General features: G+C 30.1%; 2 protein-coding genes across 5 annotated transcripts in view; both read right to left on the bottom strand.

Annotated features, from left to right (window-relative positions):
• LOC136978105 (transient receptor potential cation channel subfamily M member-like 2) overlaps positions 1-23,925 on the bottom strand; it is a 43,718-nt gene extending 19,793 nt beyond the window's left edge. The window contains exons 1-12 of one of the 3 annotated variants that reach the window (XM_067273759.1): positions 12,363-12,457; positions 10,658-10,858; positions 9,749-9,928; positions 9,464-9,679; positions 8,296-8,494; positions 5,961-6,153; positions 5,705-5,861; positions 4,999-5,092; positions 4,785-4,912; positions 944-1,135; positions 547-875; positions 210-462 (exon numbers count right to left, since the gene is read on the bottom strand). In XM_067273759.1, the coding sequence (XP_067129860.1) occupies positions 210-462; positions 547-875; positions 944-1,135; positions 4,785-4,912; positions 4,999-5,092; positions 5,705-5,861; positions 5,961-6,153; positions 8,296-8,494; positions 9,464-9,679; positions 9,749-9,928; positions 10,658-10,858; positions 12,363-12,443 (2,223 nt within the window). In that variant the 5' untranslated portion in view covers positions 12,444-12,457. Of the gene's footprint in view, positions 1-209; positions 463-546; positions 876-943; positions 1,136-4,784; positions 4,913-4,998; positions 5,093-5,704; positions 5,862-5,960; positions 6,154-8,295; positions 8,495-9,463; positions 9,680-9,748; positions 9,929-10,657; positions 10,859-11,134; positions 11,481-12,362; positions 12,458-23,806 lie in introns of those variants that run through there. The other 2 variants (XM_067273758.1, XM_067273760.1) reach the window with 2 other exon arrangements.
• The window catches only part of tst (twister), a 50,941-nt gene continuing 49,900 nt past the window's right edge, over positions 23,791-24,831 (bottom strand). For both annotated transcript variants that reach the window (XM_067273762.1, XM_067273761.1), the window contains exons 22-24: positions 24,297-24,521; positions 24,086-24,226; positions 23,791-24,014 (exon numbers count right to left, since the gene is read on the bottom strand). In XM_067273762.1, coding sequence (XP_067129863.1) covers positions 23,814-24,014; positions 24,086-24,226; positions 24,297-24,521 — 567 coding nt within the window. In that variant the 3' untranslated portion in view covers positions 23,791-23,813. The remainder of the gene's footprint in view (positions 24,015-24,085; positions 24,227-24,296; positions 24,522-24,831) is intronic.

Here is a 24,831-nt window from a genome sequence, read left to right as displayed (position 1 = left end):
TAGTTCAGGTAATAAAAAATACAAACAAATTATAAATGATGACATAATACAAAAAAGAATAAAATGATTTATGCAACTTTATAAGTTTTAGATGTATAATTTTAAGATGTGATAGAATGTTAAATTGTAAATAAATATAAAAATTACTTAGCAGAAAATTGGAATTTTTATATAGTTATAAATTAAAAAACATTATTAATTTCACAAACCTTTAACCAAACAGGTATTGTGATAACTCCCCATGTTAAATCTCTTACACAAATATTTCCTAAAAATTTATTAGTGAGCCATTTCTGACAGGAAGGATGTGATAAAAATGTGCGATTCTTAGCATCAGCTGCAATATCCACTGCAGTTTTATATGCCCAATCAGCACTCTCTTCATATAATACATCATAAGTCCTACATGTTTTCTCTTTATAACTTTCATCTAATACTCCAGTTGCCATTTCAGCAAATTCCCTTTTTAAATAAATTTTAGTTAAAAATTTATGTTTGATATTATTATTAAAATTAAATTATGCTGTAAACTTCTAAAAATCTTACTTGCTAAGTCCTTCCAATTCTGTCCGAGTATTTACTTCTTCTATATAGATTAATAATCTATTATACATCATTGAAATAATTAATGCTAGATGAATAGGTTGGTCAGAATGTTTCCATAACAATTTTGCTAATTTAACACGATTGGTGACTACAGCCCACAGTGTAAGAATTGCTAATGCTTTTCTTTCAGCTGCTGATGGATCAAGTGGATACATTCCCATCGCATTCAATGAAAGCTCCTGACCATTTACAAAATTAACAATTCCAGTCACTTTATAAAGAAGCCAATTAAGATCACCTTCAAGAAAGTCTTTACTTAACTTCGTAACCTATATTTTAAGAAATTTTTAAACTTTTCTTAAAACTACATAAATCAGATTAGTTAAAATTTTCTTACTGCACCATGACCAAGTATTCCTTCCCAGCATATAGAACGAAAAAATTCCTCATGCTGAGCAATTTTAAATAGGTTTTTCAAACGACGAGGTGTTAAATATGTATGTACTTGAAAACCTTGTTCTAGAAATAATGATATAAAATCTTCTCTGTTGGATTGATATAGAGCTTGTTCAAAAACTGCTTTACTAACCTAATTATTTTAAGAAAATCAAAATATTTTAAAAAAAAATTAATATCTAAATATTTACTAACATATATTATGCAAAAATATCTAAGACATAAAATAATTTGTTATAGCTATATAGAAAACCAACAAATTTATATTTTTAAATTTAAATAAAGTTTAAATTACAGATAAATTGAAAACATTTCTTTAATTCAATATTATAATAGAATTGAATCCCTTATTATAGTGACTTTGGGGACTCACCTAAACTGATGACAATAATAAATGATAGCATTAAGCAAGATAAGGGGCCATCCATAAATTACGTAAGGGTGATTTTGGCCATTCTAGACCCCTACTTACCCCTCTGTAAGAAACCATAATATTTTCTTTGATTCCCCCCTCCCCTTCCCTATCTTACGTAATATTTAGGCATGATTTTATAGAAAAATTTTAACAAAAAAAAATTTTTTATGAAACCCTAAAAACCTTAGGTCCAAAACATATAATTATTAATTAGTTAATTAATAGGTACTATTATTTATAAAAGACTTTACGTGAACAAATTTAAAAATGAACAATTTATTTTAAAAACTTAATAATAATAATAAAAAGATTGTTAATTATAAAATAATCATTAATCAATGTCATAATATTCATTTTTATATATATCTTCCTCATACACACCGGGGTGTATATTATATAAATAGAACTCACTTGTGCCTGTGACCGGTGTGAAATTAATTAATTCAAGTTAACGAACGTTTTCTGGACGCCTTCCGTGTCCAGAAAAGATATAAGATACAACAGAGCTACCACGTCACTCGCAGTGTACGCTTCTGAACCGGGCATTAATGTGGACTTCGTGGGGGCCACGCTAATAACCAAAACAACTCAGATGGAACACCTTAAATGGCTGGAAGCGATAGAGATACATAAAGCACAAACTAAAACAACATGCATTAATTCACGCGACGAGATAGCTTTTTCGCTTGCTTGGCAAACTTTATTACAAGAGGATGCATGAAGATTTATTTGGGTCCAGATGACACATGAAGTCATGTGACCCAAAGATAAAAAAGAATACAAAGATTAAAAACGAATACGATACAGTACAACACGGAACACGACAGATATAGCGCATGCGTGATGGTCATCGTGCTTTCGAACTATCATCGTTCGAATTCGTTCTTAAAAGATCGGAACAGAGTTTTTAAAAAAATAATAGAATCCAGCAGTTTAACCTGAAGAAGGACACGGAAGGCGTCCAGAAAACGTTCGTTAACTTGAATTAATTAATTTCACACTGGTCACAGGCACAAGTGAGTTCTATTTATATAACATTTTTATATAAATTTTAATTTTCCCAAAAGGATATAAACAACTTTGACAGGTTGACCAGCTAGTGCACGTGTAAACAGAATCGTCATATAAAATAAAATGAGAGAATAGAGAGAAACCGCACTCCTTTGCCATATTGATTACATCTTGGCTAAGGCCAAGAAAATAAACTACATGCTGATAAAATATGCTAGGTGCACCTGGAGACTAAATCATAAAGTTGTAAAACTCTATATAATGGGGTAATACAACCAATGCTACTTTGCGTGGCCTCTAGCTGGGGTCATGTAACTAGTAAAAATTCAGTAGCAAGTAAAATACTCTCTCTTCAAAGACAGTTTGCCGTCATGTCAATGTGAAATTGTCACATTGACATGATGGCAATGTGAAATTGTCATGATGGAATGTTGACAATTTCAGTGCTGCAAAACTGTTTCTATTAATGCTTCTCTGATACTAGTGGAGCTCCTTCCTTTGCCACTATGTATTGTAGAAAAGTTTCTAAACTACTACATCAGAACTTCAAACATCAAGGCTCAACAATGGTCTCTACTCCTATCTATAATTGTTATATGCTACCACATTGCAATTACCCTACTATCACCCTGTAAACAAGGTTATCCTCCGGGTACATTTGATGTCATCTGCTTCCTCCATGGATAACCATGCAGACATTAATATCTACACAGATGAGTCCAAAAAGTCCCCTTCATATCGGCTCAAGTATCTGTATCTTCCTCCAAACTGACATATTTTACCCAAAATATGTTAGAAGATATGGATACCCCACACATACCTCCATCTATCAAGCTGAAGATGCTGTCTACCAAGATGTTCAGTGGGCCACTTCACTACCACTCTGTCTATCAACATTTTCAGTGATTCTCAGTCTGTCCTAAAAGCTCTATTAAATCCCAATTTCTACAGCAATAAAATCACATATATCCAGCACCATATTAAAAATCTTGTAAATAAGATAACTTTTATATTTTTTTTCCTGGCTACACTGGCATACTAGGAAATGAAAAAGCTGACTTTGAGGCTAAGTCGACTTTGCAAAGTCGACTTTGCAAAGGACACTAAGGCTGACTTTGCAAAGGACACTGACTTGGACTACACTCACATCCCTTTCTCATGTAGCAGCCTTAAAATTTATATTTATGACAATGCTATGCAAAAGTGGAATCAACAGTAATTGAGCAGTAAAACTGGTAGAATAACAAGATTATTTTCCTAGTGTAGAATGCTGTTTCTCATCACCACTTAGAGATATAACGTTTGCTACTGCTCAACTACTTACTGAGCATTGTAATTTTAGAAGCTACCTGGCATTGTATAACTGGGTAGAAACTGCCTCTTGCTTTTGCTCTACAGAAAACCTAGACATCATTGACCATATGATCTATCATTGTCCAATTTATGATCAAGATAGACTTATTCTGAAATTAGAAATCTTTACACTTAGTTTCAGGTGGCCATCTCCACTCGATAAGCTTGTTCAGAAGCCACTATTTGATGCTTTTTACAACTATGTTCAAAAAATATGGAAGAAAAGACTATTTATAATTTCTAATATCTAGTTTTACATTTTAGTTTTCACTAAAAGCTGAATACTAATTTTATGTTTACTTTGTATCATATATTTTGGTTTATGTATTCTTAGTGTTATACACCTATAGTAGTGGTGCACTTATTCTAATAAAAAAAAAGTGAGAAACCACCACAGGGCCTTTCTCCCATGATAAAAAATGTGTAGAGAGTGAGTATGCTAGTGTTATTATTCTATCACGGCACACAAGATGGCATTAGTACAACAATCGTTCTTAATAGTAACTGCCAAATTGAAGCCAAATTCAAAACTCCACCACTCAACAAGATCAAAAAATAAAAATAAGGATATTATGTAAGACAATATCTATTACCCCCTACCCCTGCGTAAGAAATTGTAAGAAATCCTTGACCCCAACCCACCCCAAAATACCTTACGTAATTTATGGATGGCCCTTAAGTAAATAACACTACAAAAAATTCAAAGATTAAATTATTAATTATAATTATTGTTAATTAATAATAAATTATCCAACATTGTTCGCCTGCTGTTTTCTGCAATAACAACTTAACAACAGCTAGCATCTAACTGAAATAAGAAATGCCAATAATTTAAACTAATATATTTTAAGAAAATAATGTTGCTAGATGCATAAAAATATTAGCAGCTAGTGAAATTGTGTACATGATAATCCATATCTTACCTGCTACATTACTAGTCAGTAATATTTTTATGCAGCCTACTCTAAAACAAGTAACATCTAATGTTTAAAGCACTGGTTACCTTAAAATTATGGGAAATGTCTTTTTGGAAAACTTCAGATAAAGCAACATGTGGACTGTTCCAGTCTAATGTTAAATAAAGATCTTTCTGCATTCTAGCATGCCAATTTGTATTATCAGATCTATGACCTTAATGTATAAAATTATATTTAATAAACTATAGAGAAAATATAATATATAAAAGTAAAACTTTAATTTGCAGAATATTAACTTACACTTGAATAGTGCTCTTAAAATGTGTTCATCAAGATTTTGTAGATTGCATGTGTGACTATGAAGATTCAAAATGGTTAAATATAAATGGCCATTCTAAAGTAACAAACAATTAGAAAAAAATTAATTTGTTTCATCTTAATTACAATAAAATTTGTTTTCTTTTAATTAACTTCATATTTAAATTGTTTAGAATTAAAAAGTGCTATTCAAACTAATAATTTGATGACTGAATACTGTATTATTAGGAAGGAAGCCAAAACTCAAATACATTGCCAAAAATTTATTTTTAAAATAATGTATTTAATTAAATACTTACAAACAGTAAACAATATTTTTTATTTAAACAAAAAATAGTTAATTCAGTTCTTCCATTCCATAAATTATTATTATTTAATTTGATATCATCATCATAAAGTTGTTTATTTCTTTATTTTAATAACTGACATGCTTTTAATTTCAAATAAAAAATTATATTTAGCATGAGTACAAATGAGACTAATTTTTGAAAAAAAGAAAAAAGTCATCTTACATTTGAAAATTAGCTTTTAAAAATGTTTATATGTATGTATGTGCTTATAAAGAAACAAACTATAACTTAATTTAAGAAACTTGTAACTTATTACTTTCATTTAATAAATTATTATCAAATGAAAGTAATAAGTTATGAGCTTTTCATTTAATAGATAACATTTAAGTTGCACTCACTTGACGAGCGTATCGAACACAATCCAATATTCTATCACGAAACATATTCCTAGCTAAATTATTATCACAGAAAATTGGAAATTCATAGGCTATTTTAGATGAAAGATCTGGTTTCAAAAAATTTTCTACATATTCTGCATCCATTATTCCATATGGTCTATATAATTATATAAAAACAGTAAAAAAATTAAAAAGTTGAATTTAAATAATTTATTTTAAAAATTCTTAAAATATTAATATGTTTAAATTATTATACCTCTGTTCTACTTCATAATAAGCGAAAGCTAATAAATCAGCAAATCCTCCACTGCCTCTAATTACAACTACAGGTAATTTTTTCTTTAAATGATCTAAAACTAATCTTGCACAATTGTAACCTCCTTGTATCAACAATGCAACAACAGGTATTTCTATAGTACCAAGAAGACAGTATTCTTGATTTGATGGATCTATAATTATATAAATGAAACAAAATTCACAGTTAAAGTATAATAATAATGATAATAATTAAATGCTAAAAGAAGGAAAACATTTTATTTCATTATTTTGCAATTTATACATTATTAGAATTCAAAAATTTCAAATAACAAATCTCATATTTCTTATAGTCATTAATCATATATACTATCTTCCAAAAATAATTGGATACTTATCCAAGTATCCAAACATAGTACATTTTATTAGCAATTTCAGTACTTAGTGAGTCCTCCTTTGACCTTTATGCCTTGCAGAGTATATGCTATCATTCTTTCCACAACTTCTGATACACCTTAGCTGGTATTTTCCTCCATTCCTCTTGTAAACAGTCAGTTGGTTCTCTCATAAATGAACAGTTTGCATAATTTCTGATTATATTTTCCAGCTGGTCCCAAAAAGGTGCTATTGAGTTCAGGTTTAAACTCTGTGCTGGAAGTCTGATTGTGAAACATCCACATCCTCAAACCATCTTAAAACAGCACTGGATTTAAGGCAAGGTGCATTGTCTTCTTGGAAGTATTGATGATCATTCCAAGAGTACTAGCACATCGTCAAAAGCATACAATTATCTAGAATGTTTAGTTACACCATGGTTTTTGCCACTAAAACCAACAGGCTGAGCCCATACCAATACAGAACTTCCACTGTACTTAACAATTGATACAACAAACTCAGGCAAATGCCTTTCCCTGGGCATTCTCCATATCTAGGCTCATCCTTCTAACTTGAACAGTGAATAGCATGATTCATCATTGCATAGGATGTTCTTCCATTGCTCCATTGTCCAATAAACATGTTCATTGGACAATGATGTGACCTAGATGATGTGATGCATTTGGCTTTATGATGGATATAACTTGTGAACAGCTACACAGCCATGATATCCAAGATCATGCAATTTCCATTGTACAGTAATGACACCAACACTCATTTCAGTCAGTTGGATGATTTCTGTATGTTCCTGGACACTGGAAAAAATGAAAACTGTAACACTTCTCAGCCAGCTATCACATACTTCTTTAAGTCAACACTTTGGGTCATTCAATTTTTTGATTTTGGTGCCATAATTTCTTCTCTCCTTCAACTGGTCATCATGAAATTCACTGTTACTCTTTGTTTTAGTGGGAATGTCACAAACAGACAAACCACTAATATGACAAATCAACAATGATTCAGACTCAATTCTGGTGACTGTCAATATGCCTTGATCCAACTTCCTTGGATCAAGGCATATTAACAGTGAGTAGCATATAAATAAGGAATGACAGATACCACTGAGATATATTAAGCAGTTTAGGAAACATGGTTTGCAATTAATATATAATTAATGTCCAATTCACTTTGCAAATACAGGTATCCTATTGCATTTGGGAGGATAGTGTAGTTTATACTTCATTTATATTTTAAAAAGTTACATTTTGTTAGAAAAGATATGTTTTCAGACTTTTTCCATTTCTCAGTTATTTCCTATAAACTAAAATTATATGTAATTAGTATATTTTCAAGACACTAAAAGACACTTGAAATATTTTTCCATTCAAATTTTGCAAAACTGTATGAAAGAAATATAATTTGAATGAAATTATTATGAACTCACTTGAATTATATTTTTCTTCAGTAATAATAAATCAATAATAATAATAATATTCTTTCAATAATAAGGCTTATTAATTAATTAATCAATTTGTAATTAATATAAATATATGCACATATGCATGCCAAATACCATGACCTCTTTCAGCATCAATCAAAATAATCTAAAAACTGATTTTAAAATATTTACATGTTAAAAATATTAATAATTAAATACAAAGATATAAATAAATATTTATGCACTTCTATTTTATTTATATTATATAACTATTTTATACCTTAATAAAGTAATTGTTCTCATTATAAAATAATTACGAATTGCCAAAACATTTAATTATACACACTAAATTTATTAATTATATTTTGTACAAAGAATAAAATTTATATATAATTTTGTGATAAGTATCATATGAAAATATTTTCAAACTTTGAATATATAACATACATTCAAACTATTTTATTTCACTATATAAATATATTAAAAATACATATTTAATTGGCTATAGAAAAATTAAGCATACCTGCTTTATTATCATTAATAGAATTTTGAGCTTCTACAGCAGCAACTAGATATTGTTCCAAGCGTAACAAAAAATAATTTATTCCTGTTTTATTAATTGTACTGTCTTTAACAATTATATAATGTGAATGATCAGCATTTAATTCAAACTTTCCTTCACTTGGAACATTTCCTTCATTTTCTATCTCAACACGATTACTCTGAAAATATTTAAATTAATGAAACATTAGTATTAAATGCTATTATTCCTTTACTAGTAACAATAACATTATTACAATAAATTTAATTAACTATTACATTAATTATTAGATAAATCTGCATAGAAAAATTAATTTGTTAAATTTTTAATATAACTCAATTTCTGTATCTTAATTAAAGATATCATCATAAATGCAGTAGAATCTTGATTATCTGAGGTGAATCTGTAAGTGAATACATTACTTTTCTTATAATTCATAAAAGCTTTGTCATGAATACCTTCAGTTACTGAATGGGTGGCTAATTCTGAGGTAAATTTTTTTTTTTTAGATATTTCTGGCCTATGAGCCTCTTAGTACTTATATGTCAGAAATACAACTGTGTTCACACAGTAAAATTGTGAATATAGTAAAAAAATTTTTACTGTGTTCAATATGGGTTCAGCTAGGCTCACAATGAGGGAGGCTGAGTTTGAGGGACAGAGCCCAAAATATCTGGAATAGACATCTCATGAAAAATGATACTGAGGTGACTGTGGAACATTGAGGTATAGAAGGGAAGAACGTCAATAGAACTAAAAATTCTAAGGACTTTTAAAAAAATGTTTAAAATAATATCAAATATTACAAAGTATTTGTTTCTATTACATTTTATCATTTAACTTTAATGTAAGACAACCCATTCATATTAAAATGTAACTATAATAACACACATTTTTATTCTTAAAATTATTGTAAGTACTAACTGTATAATAAATGATGTAAAAAATGTTCTTCTTATATGGGATTAAATTCACTAAGAAATAAATAAAAAGTTTAAAAGTGATACCCTGAAAAACTCATATCTGTAATTTTTAACCTGAAATGGCCATAATCTTCCATTTTACCCAGTTATCCTAGATAGCATCAGTCCATATTACCTCAGATAATCAGTGTTCTACTTTATAAACTTTTAAATGAAAAATAACACACCCTGCCATCTAGTAAATCACTGTATGTCAACATATCTTCTCTTGCAATTCCTACTAATCTCAATGGTGGTAAATGTAACTGTGTTTGATGTGGATGTTTATGACATTTAAGTGCTTGTCTACGGAGTAATTCTTCCTGAACTGCATCACCAATAGTTTTCACAATTCCAATATTAGTGCCATGAGTAAATATCCAAAGATCAGTAGAATTAGCTGCCTGTATTAAATTCATTGAAGCTTATATATTACTATAATTTTATAAAGCAAATTTGCAAAATATACTTACTTTAATTAGGCCTTTTTTGAAATTATCCAATTGTTTACTGTTTTTCCAACATTCTAGTGACACAACATTTGATATCACGACAAGAACTATTCGAGGATTTCCAATTTGCCAATCTTTCATCATCACATTAGCTACATCTTCCATATTAATATCATGTGTTACACGAATGAAAGGTCTACCCTTTAAATTAAATTTAACTTTTAATTTAAACATTTTAAAGCAGTTTATAAAAATCTATAGATATAAATAATTATGATTTCCAAAGAAAATCTTATATATATTGTTTAATCAGATTTTGGGTTAGGATAAGCTTACCTAACCAACAATATTTTTACTTAAGAGAAATCCTCTGACTAGTTGAATACAATACATTGGAAATTACAATAATTTTTATCTGTAGATTTATTAAGTAAACACAATATACAGCTAATATTGATTTTATTTTCTGCTAAACCAAAACATATACAATTTGATGATAAGCATAGTCTATCAATTAATTTAAGACTGAAAATTAGGCAAATTGCCTTTTCCATCATTTCATATTTTTACAAAATTGCAATTTGATGACAACAATGATGGTGGTGCTTCTATTAACAAAACAATTTTTTCTTTTATATTATTCAAATTAGCTTCTCTCTATTAACTGTTGATTTTGATCAAGAGTCTAACTTTTTAATAACCAAATAGAATAGACTACATATACAAAAGCATTCAAAGACAACAAAATATAAACAGAAAAGTAAGAAAAGAATTAAATATATTCTAATGAATAAATTAGTATTTTGTGCAAAATGAAGAATGTTTTATAATTATAAAAATATAAATATATTATTAAGAAATATATATATAGATAGATATATACATGCAGTATATATCAAAAATCATTGTCAAAAAGCCAAATTATCTTACCGGAGTTTCATAAGCAAAGTTTTTCCAAAATGCTATTTCTCCCTGAGCGGTCATATAGCGATTTTGCTGTTCTTCTCCAAAAGTTACAGAAGGGGCATTGCTGGATTGCCGAGGTAGAGACGCTTTCGATTTTCTTCGACTGCTTTTCTTTCTGGCCGACTTCTTCCTCTGGGTCGTTTCTGCAGTTTGAGCAGTCATATTCTAAAATTAACATCAAACATCAGACTTATTAATTTATTTAATAAAAATATTTCTAAACAATTGATAAATTTGTGACTATTTATTACACTGCCAATCTTATCAATATTATCTGTTAAATAAATATATACTTTATCTGAATGAAGGAATTTTGTTTACTATATGTAATATTTAAAACGATTATTAACAAGTTCAAATATTTCAAATATAATTCATTTTTTAATCATGCAAATAAACAATTTCAGATATAAGTGATGTAGACATGGTATAATAAATTACCTGCTCCCCTCTTTGAAAACGTTGTCGACATCGTCGCAAAAATTCAAGAGCCCTGTACGTTGCAGAAAAGTTAGCTTGTGTTTCCATTGATATAACAAGTCAGAAAAATTCATTAAATCTTTAATCGTGTATCGTTTATCAGAAATCTATCTCCACTGCCTTACACAGCAGTTCGGCAGGAAAGCCCAAAGCAGCTCTACGTTTTTATTACTATTTGAATTTTATCTTATAGAAGCTTATTCAATTAACATATAACATCACTTTTAAAGATAAAATGCCAATGCTAACATCCAAGTTATGTTTACTACGCATCGTCATATTGATCTGCAGAATGATGTAATCGTGTGTGCGCCTGATATAAACGGATTTTGAATAATGTAAATATATACGGAATAATTTAATTGCCATATTTATTTAATATTATATCATTTTACGTAGTAATTATTAAATAATACAATTAAGATTTGGCATTAAAAATAAATCGCTGTACACGTAACGATCGTTTAGAAAAAAGTTCGCTTTTGCCGCATTATTTTTGGTTTCGTTTTCACTATTAATGTTAAATTTTATTTGATGAATACTTATAAATATTGTTCATAAAAATATTAACAAAATTTATAATAATTTAAATATATTAATTGGGCTTCAATTCGAAAAAAATTGTAGATCTATAAATTCCCACAGTCGTCCCTATCTATCTGTCCTTCCTTAATCTCAAGAAAGGCGTTAGATAAATATCTCCGATTAACTGTATACGAACTTTCGATGCAAGCCGGAAGTCACGGTATTTCAATTCAAAAATTTTCTCCCGAAGGAGATAGATGACCGGCACGACTCCATTGCTACCAGGAAAAGTATGATTTACAGGGGAAAGTCACTACTAATTTGAGGTGAAGAGCATATATTTTAAATGAAATAAATTAAAAATTCTTCGTACCTTTTAGAATTCTTTCTCTACTTCTAGAAAATGGGTTCTCTCACCGTTAGTCATTCTTTAAAATAATAAGAATCGGTGTGTGACCTTATTCTGCGAGCTTATACATATATGTCATAAAGGTTATTTGCCTTTAGTGAAGAAAAGAATCGATTTCGATACTTTTTTTTGTGTCATATTCTTTACATTTAAAGCTTTATAATCTATATAACACCATTTTTAAGACGATAAATTATGGAAATGGAAATATATTCTACATGAACAATTAAAATGTAAAAGAAAAAAAATACTTACAATTTCATCCTTAACTTTCTCCTCCTTAGCTCCTTGAGGAGAAACTTTTTTTTTAAACATTTTCATAAAATAAAATGGCATGGGGTTCGACCAATGTAGAAGGCATGTCACACTTACACCATAAAGTGGCTTAATTCACAGTCAGAGAGTCGAAATCCTCCACCTTTACCAGAAAAAATAGGACACGTGTTTAAAACGTGTTGCTTTTGTCACGTGATCTACGTCTAAGTTATAAATATTAATAATTAATGAAATTTACCTTAACATGGAAAACTTCAGAAGATATTCACACCGCTTCATTTTCTATCGACTTTTATCGTATTTCATATGTGTGCGAGTCGATAATAAATGAGATTCATATTTAAAAAATGAACTGTCAATTGTAACCATGACAACTAACTTGTTTATAAACAAACACAAGAAAATCGTAAGACCGCATTAACGAACCTTTATATCTAGTATTTAAAATAAATAATAATAATAATAAGGTAGAAAATAATTTATTAATTTCTATATAATTTGTATTTAAATAGCATCGGCTATTTTTATATTTCGTCGTTGGTGCGAAATAATAAATTCGATGAGCGATCGATCGTTATTCACCAACTTTATTTTCGAATTAAATGTATTTTTAGCAAAATATTATTTTATTGATTATAATAATTACGTAATTATATCTTTTTTCCAATATATAATTTTATCAACATTTTACAAAATTATTTAAAATATATATTGTTACCGCTAAAGCTCGAAAGCAGCTAAGTGTACATTACCTAGCTAATCTCCAGATTAACTAGGTTGATCCGTTAACGTGTGGAATCAAGAGTTTTCCGCATTTTACCTAGGTAATCTGCACATTAACGGCTTCCGTATCGTTAAAGTTTAAAAGTTTGTTTCTCTCATTTTCTTGCCCTACTTCTCGAAGAAGACAGAACAAAAACTGATGCACACCCAATTTTAGCTGTGGTTCTTAGTAAAACAGAGGATGGCTTTTTATAAACTTGGTACTAAAACGAGTACTTTAAAACAATTGTATGCAAAATCTGAATTCAGTGTTTGTAAAGAGAGATGTTTAACGAAAGAAGATGTCCCTGCTGTAGAAATATTTTATGTCAAACAGCAATAAAACAATACCTTGGTACTGGGCAGGGTTTCAGAAAATGTGACTGCAAATCTAAATGTACCACAAATATGTGTGCTTGTGGCAAAATCCAATTGCTATGTAACTCAAAGTGTCACCAATCTTTAGATTGCACTAATAAGTAAGCACAATTTTATCATATGTTTCGCAAATTCATTTTCCTAATTGTAATAATATTTTAAACCGTTTTTTTGTATTACAGTTTTTTAACTGATTGATAATCGATTCTATCAACTAATTTGTTGATTGATTGTATTAACTTGATTCTTTAGATATCGAAAATTAAATAAATAACATTATGTTAATTTAAGCGTACAGAAACGTTGTTGTTGTTCCAGCAAAGATCTTATTTTCACTTTACCGAGTGCCTAGTAGGTAATGTGCAGATTACCTAGAAATGGAACAATTTTCGAAACTTTAACAGATCATCCTAGTTAATATGGAGATTAGCTAGGTAATGTACGCATTAACGGCTTTCGAGCTTTAGCGGTAATATATATATATAGTAACGCCATCTCTTGATATTAAGTAAAATCTTATTTAATTGTACGAAATACAAAAGTTAAAGCAATAATTATTTAACTCTGTAAAATACTTCTTCCAGATAAATAAAATATAAATAAATTATAAGCTGATTACTTAACTAAAAAATTTATTTAAATTTTATTCAATAATGACGCAACGATGTACAGTACGTCACAGTAGAATAACATTAGATACGAAAAGTGATGGAGCGTTTAGTCCCGTTATTTTTCCGTTCGTAAAAGGATTCGTATCCAAAGATCTCTTACCACATACAAATTATGAATGGAGGACATTATGGATGTGGTGTGAGTGGATACTCAAAATACAGTATTCACTCACACCACATCCACATCTTGTCCTTTTTTGGATTCAACATGTTCTCCATGTTGAAAAAAAGATATGATCTTTTGTATACTCCATAGTGTTATCTTACACTTACAGGGCACGAGAGATTCATGTCACTCATCTTTTTGAGGTTTTCAGTAAAGCAGAAGAAAAGATTGGGTCATAAAAATTGTAAAAAGATTGTATCACGAGGTCCTGCTGGTCTTCATTTCTGGCATTTAATAAATAATTTTATAGAACGTTAAAAAACAAATGGTTCGTTAAAGTGTAAGAATTGAACAGACTGCCAGAAATACAATATAACTCATTTTCTTAAATTTTTAAACTCTGCCCTGCGGGCACTAAAGGGACCATTTTTGGGAGCCATGGTGGGTTTGGCCGGGTCCACGACGACGGAGTGACCGAGTGGCGAGGGACAAGTCCCAACGTATCCAGGAAGACCAACTGCCCAAAAAATTCATGGAGTTATCTTGACTATGTGGATTTGAGATTCGATGCCTTAACTGGCTTATTTTCTGATTTAACACCTGTTAGATCTTGCCATTTTACATGGGAAAAAGTTAAATTTCAGAATTATTGTGTTTATATATTACTTTGATTAATATTAAGAAATTTTTATTATGTATTTATTGATGCTAAACCTTTTTATTTGGGCTTTTTAATTTGTTTTTGGATCATTCTGTGTACAAACATTTCATTTTTATCAAAATTATGAGCATTAATTTTTTATTATTATTAAAATCAATATCAATCATTCTGCTTGATTTAGTAAATATACATTTCTATATAAAGCATAAAAGTTACAATACATTTTTTGTATAGTTGTCCAGCAAAGAAAATACTTAAATTAGGAGACTGTTTACATACAACAATTTTATAAGCCCCATTATCTTCATAATTCATCACTTTAATGCCAGAAATTATAACAATTGTTTGTGTTATTGTTAGGCAGAGGAATTTAGGATGCTGCACTAATTTTTAAACTTAGCGGAACTTTAAACTGTATTTTTGCACTTACTATGACTGTTAGCGGTATTTAGCAGGGGTTTACCCATAGTACAATTTACAGCATTTTGCACTTATTGGTTACGTTTTTTTGTCTAAAACTGTCTCCCATGTTACAAGCAGCAGTGTCATTCTGCAATGGGAAGGAAAGAATCACATGAGAATCAGAAAGATTAACTAGCTGTGTATAACAATCAAGTTTTATGAAAGCATAATTTTGTATAATACAGAAATCAAAAAGACAAGTGATAAATTGAGAAATATTGCAAAAGAATACTCAAGGATCAGACAGCTACAGACAGACTGTATGGGATGCAATTGTAAGGCGTGGGATTTGTGATGTCAAACTTAGCACAGACAAAAACGTCAAAAGCAGATTGAGATACATTAAAACTGGTAAACACGAGAAGAATAAGGAACTGAGAAAAATGAAACTACGTCTCAAAACAACAGATGAACTAAACTTGTTCTTAACATTCTAATTGCACTACTCAATAGAAAAAAAGTCAGGTCAATGTTGTTTAAAACTCACTTTCTTGAGAAAACTAATTCAAAATAGTCATGCAGTTCTTCAATAACATTATGGTAAGCATGTGACCGGCTATTGCTTACAACAAGGTGTGAATTGTAACAGACGAGGCAAGTTACATGCTTCTTGCATTTTCATAGCTTAAGGCCTTTATCAGAATTTGAAACATGTCACTTGTATAGTTTATGCAATTCACAGCATCCATGAGAGAGTTAGAAATGAATTTTGACTGACAAATGAATATCTAACAGATTTCAAGAAGATCCTAGTGATGTATCCTGCACAGATAAGATATACCAATGTGGGAAACGCCGGGAGGTAGGATGGGAGTCGTACCTCCTTTTTCTTCGGCGAACAGGTTGGCAAGACCCACCCCACTGTCAAGGATGGCTAAATTTTTTTGATATCCCGACTCGTCGGGATTGGGTAATTAATTGTCAGGTCGAGTGGAGGAAGTGTGTGGGTTCGATGATAAGTTTATGGCGATATTCGAATAAACGGACCCAGGATGAAAACACATGACGATTTATTTAGACGGACAAACAAAATACAGACATCTAACGCGTCCCGTCCCTAATCGTGGGAGAGAGAGTTTACACATGTTAGGGGATCATACCTCGTCCTCTGATATCTCGGTTGGAATCGAAGGTGAAATCGTCTCGGCTCTCCGGTCGTGGAGGTAAGCAGGAGGATCGGTCGGGGCGGCTCGTCGGCGGCGGGCTTCGGTGGCTTCGGGGGTTCAGCCCTCGATTCTCGGGACTGATCCTACGGGTCGGGCGTCTTATGCGGACCTTCAGCGACCCCGTTCTCAGATATCTTCCCCCTTTATATACTCCAGGTCTCGTCCGCTGCGATCACCAATCGCGACGGTGGGTGATGAGTCGATCTCCGTGACTCAGAGGTCAGATCCGGAGAGGAGGGAAGCATGTTTGACGGCGGAAGGCTACACATCCTTTGAATCTTGATCACTATCGCCGATTTTGATCGCTATCTCCCGAGGGGATTTGAACAATAAAATTTTAAAATCAGACTGGCCGGTTTAACCCAGTCCTCACACCAAGAATTGACCAATCTTCCATTGCCTCCATTACCAGTGATGAATTGTTTGTTCACGGATTGTTGTTACAGCTTTCCACCATAAAAAGTTAGATCAAATTTCTGCTTTCCCGAATGCTTTAAGTGAGGATTCTAAAGCCATTTCAAATGTACAGAAACTACCCCTCAACACTAACCTCCAGAGTAAACTGTTTTCAGTCCATGTCAAGTTCCTGATGGAGTCGTAACTAAACTTGAAAAGCAAGGTCTAGAAAAAAGCAATGGAACATTGTCAATGAAGTTAACAACTTGGTTGGATTTGCAAAAACTGCTGACAAGTCTGAACAAAAATTTTGATCTTGAGAAAGTTGCCATAGAAAGTGAGTTCCTATACATACCTACTCACCAAACTAGCCTTTTTAATATCAGTAGACATAGAAAAATGTTTTTCATTAAATAAGCATCTTTTGGGAAATAGGAAATAAATTACTTTTATCAAGCAATCAATCAAGAAACATAAGATCATTCACTGCAAGTTTCTGATATAGACTTAGTGATGTGCTAAAAATAATGGATAGAAAAATGTTATTTCACTTAAGTTCAATTTAAATCTCATCCTACTTTAGTTTTTAAATAATGCAAAAATATTCCAGTATATGGAGTAATTAGATAAACATGCACTTTTTCTTGTTGTTTTTTAATACCTTTTTTGTAGTTTTCCCCCAGCAATTTTTGCACCTAAATTTCCTCTCCTTGATTGAACTATATATCAAATTAACATACAATAAAAACATCCTTTGAAATTTTTTTAAAGAACTTTTACAGGCATATACAAATATACTATTTTTAGCTTAAAATTTCAATCTATATAACATTATGTGAGATGTAATTGTTTTCACAACTGAAAATAAAAGAAAACAATTCTTTGATACAGATTATAGTTTATTTTCAAATATAAATTTATATATATATTATATAAATAATTTGGGCACTAATAGGATTTTCTCCATATCCAACATGAGTTCGGCCAAGCCCACAATGGGTTGCAACCAGTTGAGGAGGGACAGGGTCATATTCAAGATTGATCATCCATAAAAAATTTGTGAGTTGCTTGCCAAAATTTGATCCTTTTACTTTAATTACATTTTTAGTTTATTTACAAATAATTTTTACATTAATAGATGCATCAATGTAAATTATGACTCATTTATAATAGCCAAATGTGCTACAAGCTATATTTTCAATTCTAACTCAAAAATAATCAGACTTTTAGATATGCTTGATAGATATAAAACTAACCATTGAATATTGTGTAAATAATGTTTCTCAGATGACTGATTCTGGAAAAATTTATCTAAAATATAAGCAAAGGTCCATAAGGAACTTTGATCTATTTAAAAGAAGTCTTGAAATTTATTTCTAAGAAAAGTGAAATAATTGATATTTTGATAAATTAAATTTGAAAACAATTTGTTAACATTATATATTAAATTATATTCAGGTGGTTCAACTTTGTTTTGTTTGAGGGACAAATTGTACTTTCAAGCTGGAGAAGTAATTTATTAGTGGAAAATAAAACATTTTGAATTCTTAATCAATTAAATAATAGACTATATTTGAACAATAATTTCACTCATAACATGATTCTATCCTGTCAATAATGTGCTAATCCATCTCAGCAATGATCCATTTGTGGCACTTGTAACATTTTCAACAAAGTAAAATATTGATGAACTCAGTATAAAAATGGATTAAAAAGCATTGAGTTCAAGAACGTATCCATTTTACACTATTGCTGTTGAGCACAAAAATGGTCTGAGGAAAATTATATATGGAAGATACTAATGAAAAATAACAATTTTTAAATATCAATATGGATTCATTATCTATTTTGACTGGGCCAGATGTGATCTGTGGGCTAACAACTAGCCTATACTGCATTATGTAATAAATACTTTTATTATTAACAACATACTCTATGAAATCAGATATATTTTAATGTTTGTTCAAATGTTATTCAGGATACTGATTAAAGAATATTCTTTGGCATTTCTAATTTATTGCTTTGTCAGTATAAACCAGGCAATTTATTTCCACCAAAGATGGAAATGGCCAAAATAATGCATTTGAATTAACTATTCAAAAAAACAGTCTTTTACTGTTAGTCGAGTTGATCTAATTTAAAAGTTATCAACAAATTTTATAATTTTAAACCCTTCGTCACGTGCCTAGTGCCGATTCGGCACCAATCGATTTTTAATTAGTTCGTGTAAAAATTCTAATTGTCCGAAAAATCTGAAAAAATTATTACCTGTCTAATTTTTCTTCAATTTTATGATGCGCTATTCATTTTTTGCTTAAAGCGTTCCGTTATTTTTAATTAATTATTGGTGCCAAATCGGCACTATGGCGCGCGTTATCTCGGATTTCAATTTTCAAATTTCCCGCCAGTTGTTGTTACTAAAAATAGCCGCAGCGGTGGCGCGCGCGCGCGCTTCTTTGTTTATAATGGCGTTATTTTAAAGTGAATTACTTCTAATAAACTGAAATTTGATCAGAAATAATTTAAATTTTTCCATTGGTATTTTTAAATGTTTTTATAAAGTTTTATGACATCATCACATTTTTCTAAGTGAAAGTAAACAATTTGTTAGCCATTTTACTATCAGCTGATAGAAAGGGGAGTTTTTGAAAACAAAGTAATAAAGCGATTAGTAGTTTCTTCTTTTTGACAGTTGAGGACTAGCGAGTCTATTATTTTTGCTAGAAAAAACAAGCTTTACTACTCTGAGGTTAAAAATAATACAATTTCGTGAAATTTAATAAATCTGATGTCAATAAATAAAATTATTTATAGTGAGTTGATGTTTTTTAAGTTTAATTTTTGCATTTACAAATCAAATTACAGAAAATATAATAAAAATTTCATTTTTTATTACACCAACGAGTATTTTATTCTGTTAGATAGTAGAGAAATCGAGGATGTAATGACATTTTTATGACCATCACGCGATTGTTTTTTCTTCTCCCCGGCCATGCTGTTTTTGCGTTTTATATAAATTTTGTCGTTGATACAAGCGTCCAAGTCGAAGTTCAATCTTTTTGTTTGACATTTAACACCTATGATCAAGTCACACCTGCGACTTACGTTGTTTATTTCGTACCTTCACGACATATTGATGTTACACAGTCCTTTTTCTAGAGAAATTTTTCTATTTCTCTTACGTTTTGCGAGGTATTTGGACCCTGTCTGGAATCTCACATGTACAATAGTACACATTTCAATAGACGATATAAAAAATCGCTTGTAAAATACATATGAACTATGCACATAAAAATGTAGCATCGAAAATGTTAAGTTTTATAAAATACATTTTTTCCCCTATATTTTGTCTTTCATGAATTGGAATATTCTTTTATTGCTGTTGGTTTAATACTTATAGATCATATGGGTTTTATGAGGGTTTTTTTTTGTTTGCCGTCTTTTCAAATATGTATTATTGTTCTAAGAATGTAAATAAACTTAATTATTATTTATATAACTCTTGTATTGAAAGTAGAATAGATGTAAGCAAGAGACGAGATAATTGACATCTAGGCGTTAAGTGTCGCCTGGATGTCAATTTTCTCGTCTCTTGCTTATTCAGAGATCGGCGTGAAGTCCACCATCGTTAGGATTATTATAGATCTAATAGAATAGATGTAAAAAACATTTTGGTATAGTATAAACATTTTTTTTCTATTATATTTTTGTTCCGTTTTTTTTATTTTTTAAATACACTCAGTAATTAATATATATTATTCCTATATAGATTTATTAATTATAATAAACATACACTATTTAATATTATATGAAAATAACACTTTTTAATTAACATCTGAAATGAAGAAGTAATTGAATCGAGTCCCATCGCCATCTTTAATAACGCGCGACAGTAATTAATTGATTCTGAGCGCTTCGCGTTGCATCAATTTAAATAATTTATAAAAATTAAAATTATAAATATGTTTATAAAATAATTGACGATATCTGTTCGTAATAGTATTGTAAAACACACTGTACTTATAGTTTAGCATTTCTGATAAATTTTAATAAATATCTGAATTTTCGTATATTTTATATATAAAAATCGAAGAAAAAAACATAAATTTGTAAAACTTAATTAAAAAAATATCTACAACTTCATAACACATATAAGTATGAGAATCCATCAAAAAAAGATAGTTAATAATAATTAAAATTGAGAAAAAAAATAAAACTTTCAAGGTAAGGTAATTTCTGTGGTAAAATGTGAGGTAAGCGATCACGTGACGCCCGTCTCCCCATCTTCTGTAACCAAAACGGACGAGGTTGAAATAAAAGCCTAATCACCAGTAGAACTAAAAACAAACATCGGCGCGTGCCTAGAGCAATAAACTTGAACGGGAGCGAAGATGAAACACGACACTTTGTAATTTATGCTAATTACCTTCTAATATTAAAAAATTAAAATCATCAATAAATTATGATGAAATTAAAACTTTTTTGACTGAATTCGATTACAAACATATTAGTAAACTGGATTAAAGTAAAAATATCCGTTTTCCGATGTTAAATTTTTATTAATTAATTTTTTAAATTGGTGCCGAATTGACCGAGCGCGCGTGATTTCGATTTGACTGAGCGCGCGCGTGACGAAGGGTTAAATAATGGTAGATCATTAAGAACACAACTCTAGTTCTAGTCCATTGCTATGGTTTTTAATATGAAATTCATTTGGACTGTTGATACTAGATTATAATTATTTCAAGTCATTTCAAATTTGAAATTCTGTCCATTATCCAGATATAAATCATTTTCAACTATATCTTAAGAAGTCTGAAAAGTGACAAAAATAACACAAAAATTATGGCTTAGAAATATTTTCCAATGAAATTTTAAAGAGTATGAAGAAAGAAAATAATAGAAAAATGATATCATGTATTTCACCATTAAAACAATATTTTAAGAGTGTATGTGTTATATGAGGTGTGGCTATTAAATAACAAGACTGATGCTGTAAAACATTTTATTTTGATTTCATACATATTTATTTATTATCACCTTCAATATACACCCCTCCTCTATCCCTACAATGCTCCACGCAAATCTTCCATTGTTCAAAACAGTGCTGGAAGTCTTCCTCTGTCAGCTCCTTCAGGACGCATGCCGCTTTCTCTTTCACAGCTTCAACAGACTCAAATCTTGCTCTTTTTAATGCAGATATCACCTTAGGAAATAGATAGAAGTCATACGGTGCAAGATCCGGCATAAAGGCAGATGGTCTAACACTGGGATGCTGTACTTGGTTAGAAACCTCTTGATAGTAGACAATGCAGAATGAGCTGGCGCATTATCTTGGTGGAGAACCCATGACTTGCCCTTCCACAATTTTGGTAGCTTATTTTTTCGTAGAGTTCAGCAAGAATGTGAAGGTAGTAATGTTGATTAATAGTTTGACCTTCAGGAACCCAGTGAAGGTACAAAATCCCATGAATATCAAAAAAAAAACAATCTTCATTGCTTTGAATTTTGATTTGCTCATTTGAGCTTTTTTGGCTCTCAGTGAGGTTGGGTTCTTCCAGTGCATGGATTGGCACATCATTTCAGGATCATAAGTAAAAAATCACTATTCGTCAAATGTTGTTATCCTTTCCAATAAGTTTGGGTCATTTTCAATGGTATTCAAAGTGTCAGTACAAACATTTTTGCGAGCTTCTTGTTGTTCAAACGTGAGATTTTTAGGCACCATTTTGGCACACACTTTTTGCATGTTAAAATTGTTATGTAAAATTTGCCATATGCATTTTTGTCAATTCCTACAGTTTCAGCAATCACACGAATACTTAACCGATGGTCAGATCAAACCAGATTACCAATTTTTTCGATATTGTCATCCGTTTTTGATGTGGAAGGGCAACCCAGGCATGAATCATCTTCAACGTCTTCTCGGGCATCTTGAAAACGCTTAAACCACTCAAAAACACATGCATACGATAAACATTCATTACACTTCTTTCAATTAAGTTTCAGTAGCGGTTTTTCCAAGTTTCATGTAAAATTTCACTACAATTCGTTGCTCTATTGTTACACTTAACATTTTTTTGGCGAAATAAAAAAACAACTCTAATGCGAACGAAGGCTACGGCTATATGGATTTGTTTACAGAAGCGAGAGGTACTGCATTCGAAGAGAAGGCTTCACACTAAACAGCTGTCGGTCACTGGCATTTGGTGCATGTGTACTTCTTCTGTAGCAACGTCAGTCTCATTATTTAATAGCCACACCTCGTATGTGCTCACCAGTAGCCAAGTAGATAAAAACAACTAAACACTGGTAGTTGGATCCAGGTTTGTGTCTAACCAATAAGCTGGCTCTGTGGAGTTTTTCAGATTTTCTTCATGAGTCTAACACTTAAATAGGAGCTGTTTTTCACAGAAATCCCCTCAGGAAGCATATCCCTTGGTAGATTGTACATATGTTACATTTCCTTATCTTATTTATCCTTGTATTTGTATTATAAATAAACATAACATCTATTTTTATATAAACCTTACTTTCTAAAAATATAAAATGATGTATTTTATTGTATTTCATTAATGTAAAAGTCTTAATAGTAGTGTTGTATAGAATTACTAATTATTACTTTGAGTATTAGCATTATTACTTTGAGATATTAGTATATAAAAACTGGAATTGAATTTAAAAATATAAATAAATTTTATTTATTTTTAGATTTGAGGAAATAAATCAATTTTTGTAAATACATGTTTTAAAATTAATTACAAATTAACTTTATATCATTTGTATTGCGATTAAAAGTAATAAAAAAAATTTATAAATACATTTTATTTATTGGATGTACAGGCTAGCAGCAAATACAATGTCTCTTTTAATCATTTGAGATGCTTTTTCTGTTTTAGCTTCCAGTTCTGGATTGCCTATTGTTCTTGCTGCGGCTCGGACATCCTTTAAAATTTCATCTAATCGTTGAATGCAACGAACAATGATTCCTTCTTGTACAGTGGTAATGTTCATAATTTCACTAAATGTCTAAAAAGATATTCTGAATTATTTTTGTATACTATTTATTTATTTCAATTTTAAATTTAGTATATACTTACTGTGCCGTTAGCCCATTCATATACTACATGACATAAATTAAAATTGTACTGGTCTGAAAATTCCTTCTCCGATTGTTTCAAACCACACTTCACCTGAGTTTCACCAATATGTTGTATTATGGCCAATAATTTTTCCTTTCCCTATAGATACATTCATAAAAATAAATTAAAACACAAAATTTATCAATAGTAGAATAATATTTCTTTTTACCTCTTGTAAGGAGAAAGGCAAAACTTCATCAGGAACATCATCCACTCTCTGCTGAAATACCGTACAAGATAACAAAGCAACAATTTCTTCAGGTTTTAGTGATTTAAAGACATCATCAACTAATAATTCAGTCAGTAAAATTTCATGATTACTCATTGCACAAGCCACCTTTCCTTTCATTTCGGTGGTATTTGTGTTGTCAATATAATGCAGTTCTTGAAGTACCTGCAATCATAATTATAAATAATAAACAAATAAAATATAATAGAATAAGTTTAAAATTCTGCATATTTTTTATTCTTAAACTTTATTAATAATTTAGTCTTAGTACTAAGTAAAGCATATAAAAATAAACTCAATTTTATTGAAATTTAATTGTTTATACAAAATATTTCTGCAGAAAAACAAAATTCCATCTCTATTATTTATTTATTTTTATTGTTTTAATATACATACACTTTGTAAGCATTTAAAATTTATACATCAATCTCTAGTATCATTAAATCAATTGATCAGCTATTAATATTTATTATAC

The sequence above is a fragment of the Centruroides vittatus genome, unplaced genomic scaffold, assembly GCF_030686945.1.
Source record: "Centruroides vittatus isolate TY-2023 unplaced genomic scaffold, ASM3068694v2 contig_488, whole genome shotgun sequence".
Classification (NCBI taxonomy): domain Eukaryota; kingdom Metazoa; phylum Arthropoda; class Arachnida; order Scorpiones; family Buthidae; genus Centruroides; species Centruroides vittatus.
The sequence above is the reverse complement of the archived record's forward strand: the minus strand, read 5'-3'. Positions and strand labels throughout refer to the sequence as shown.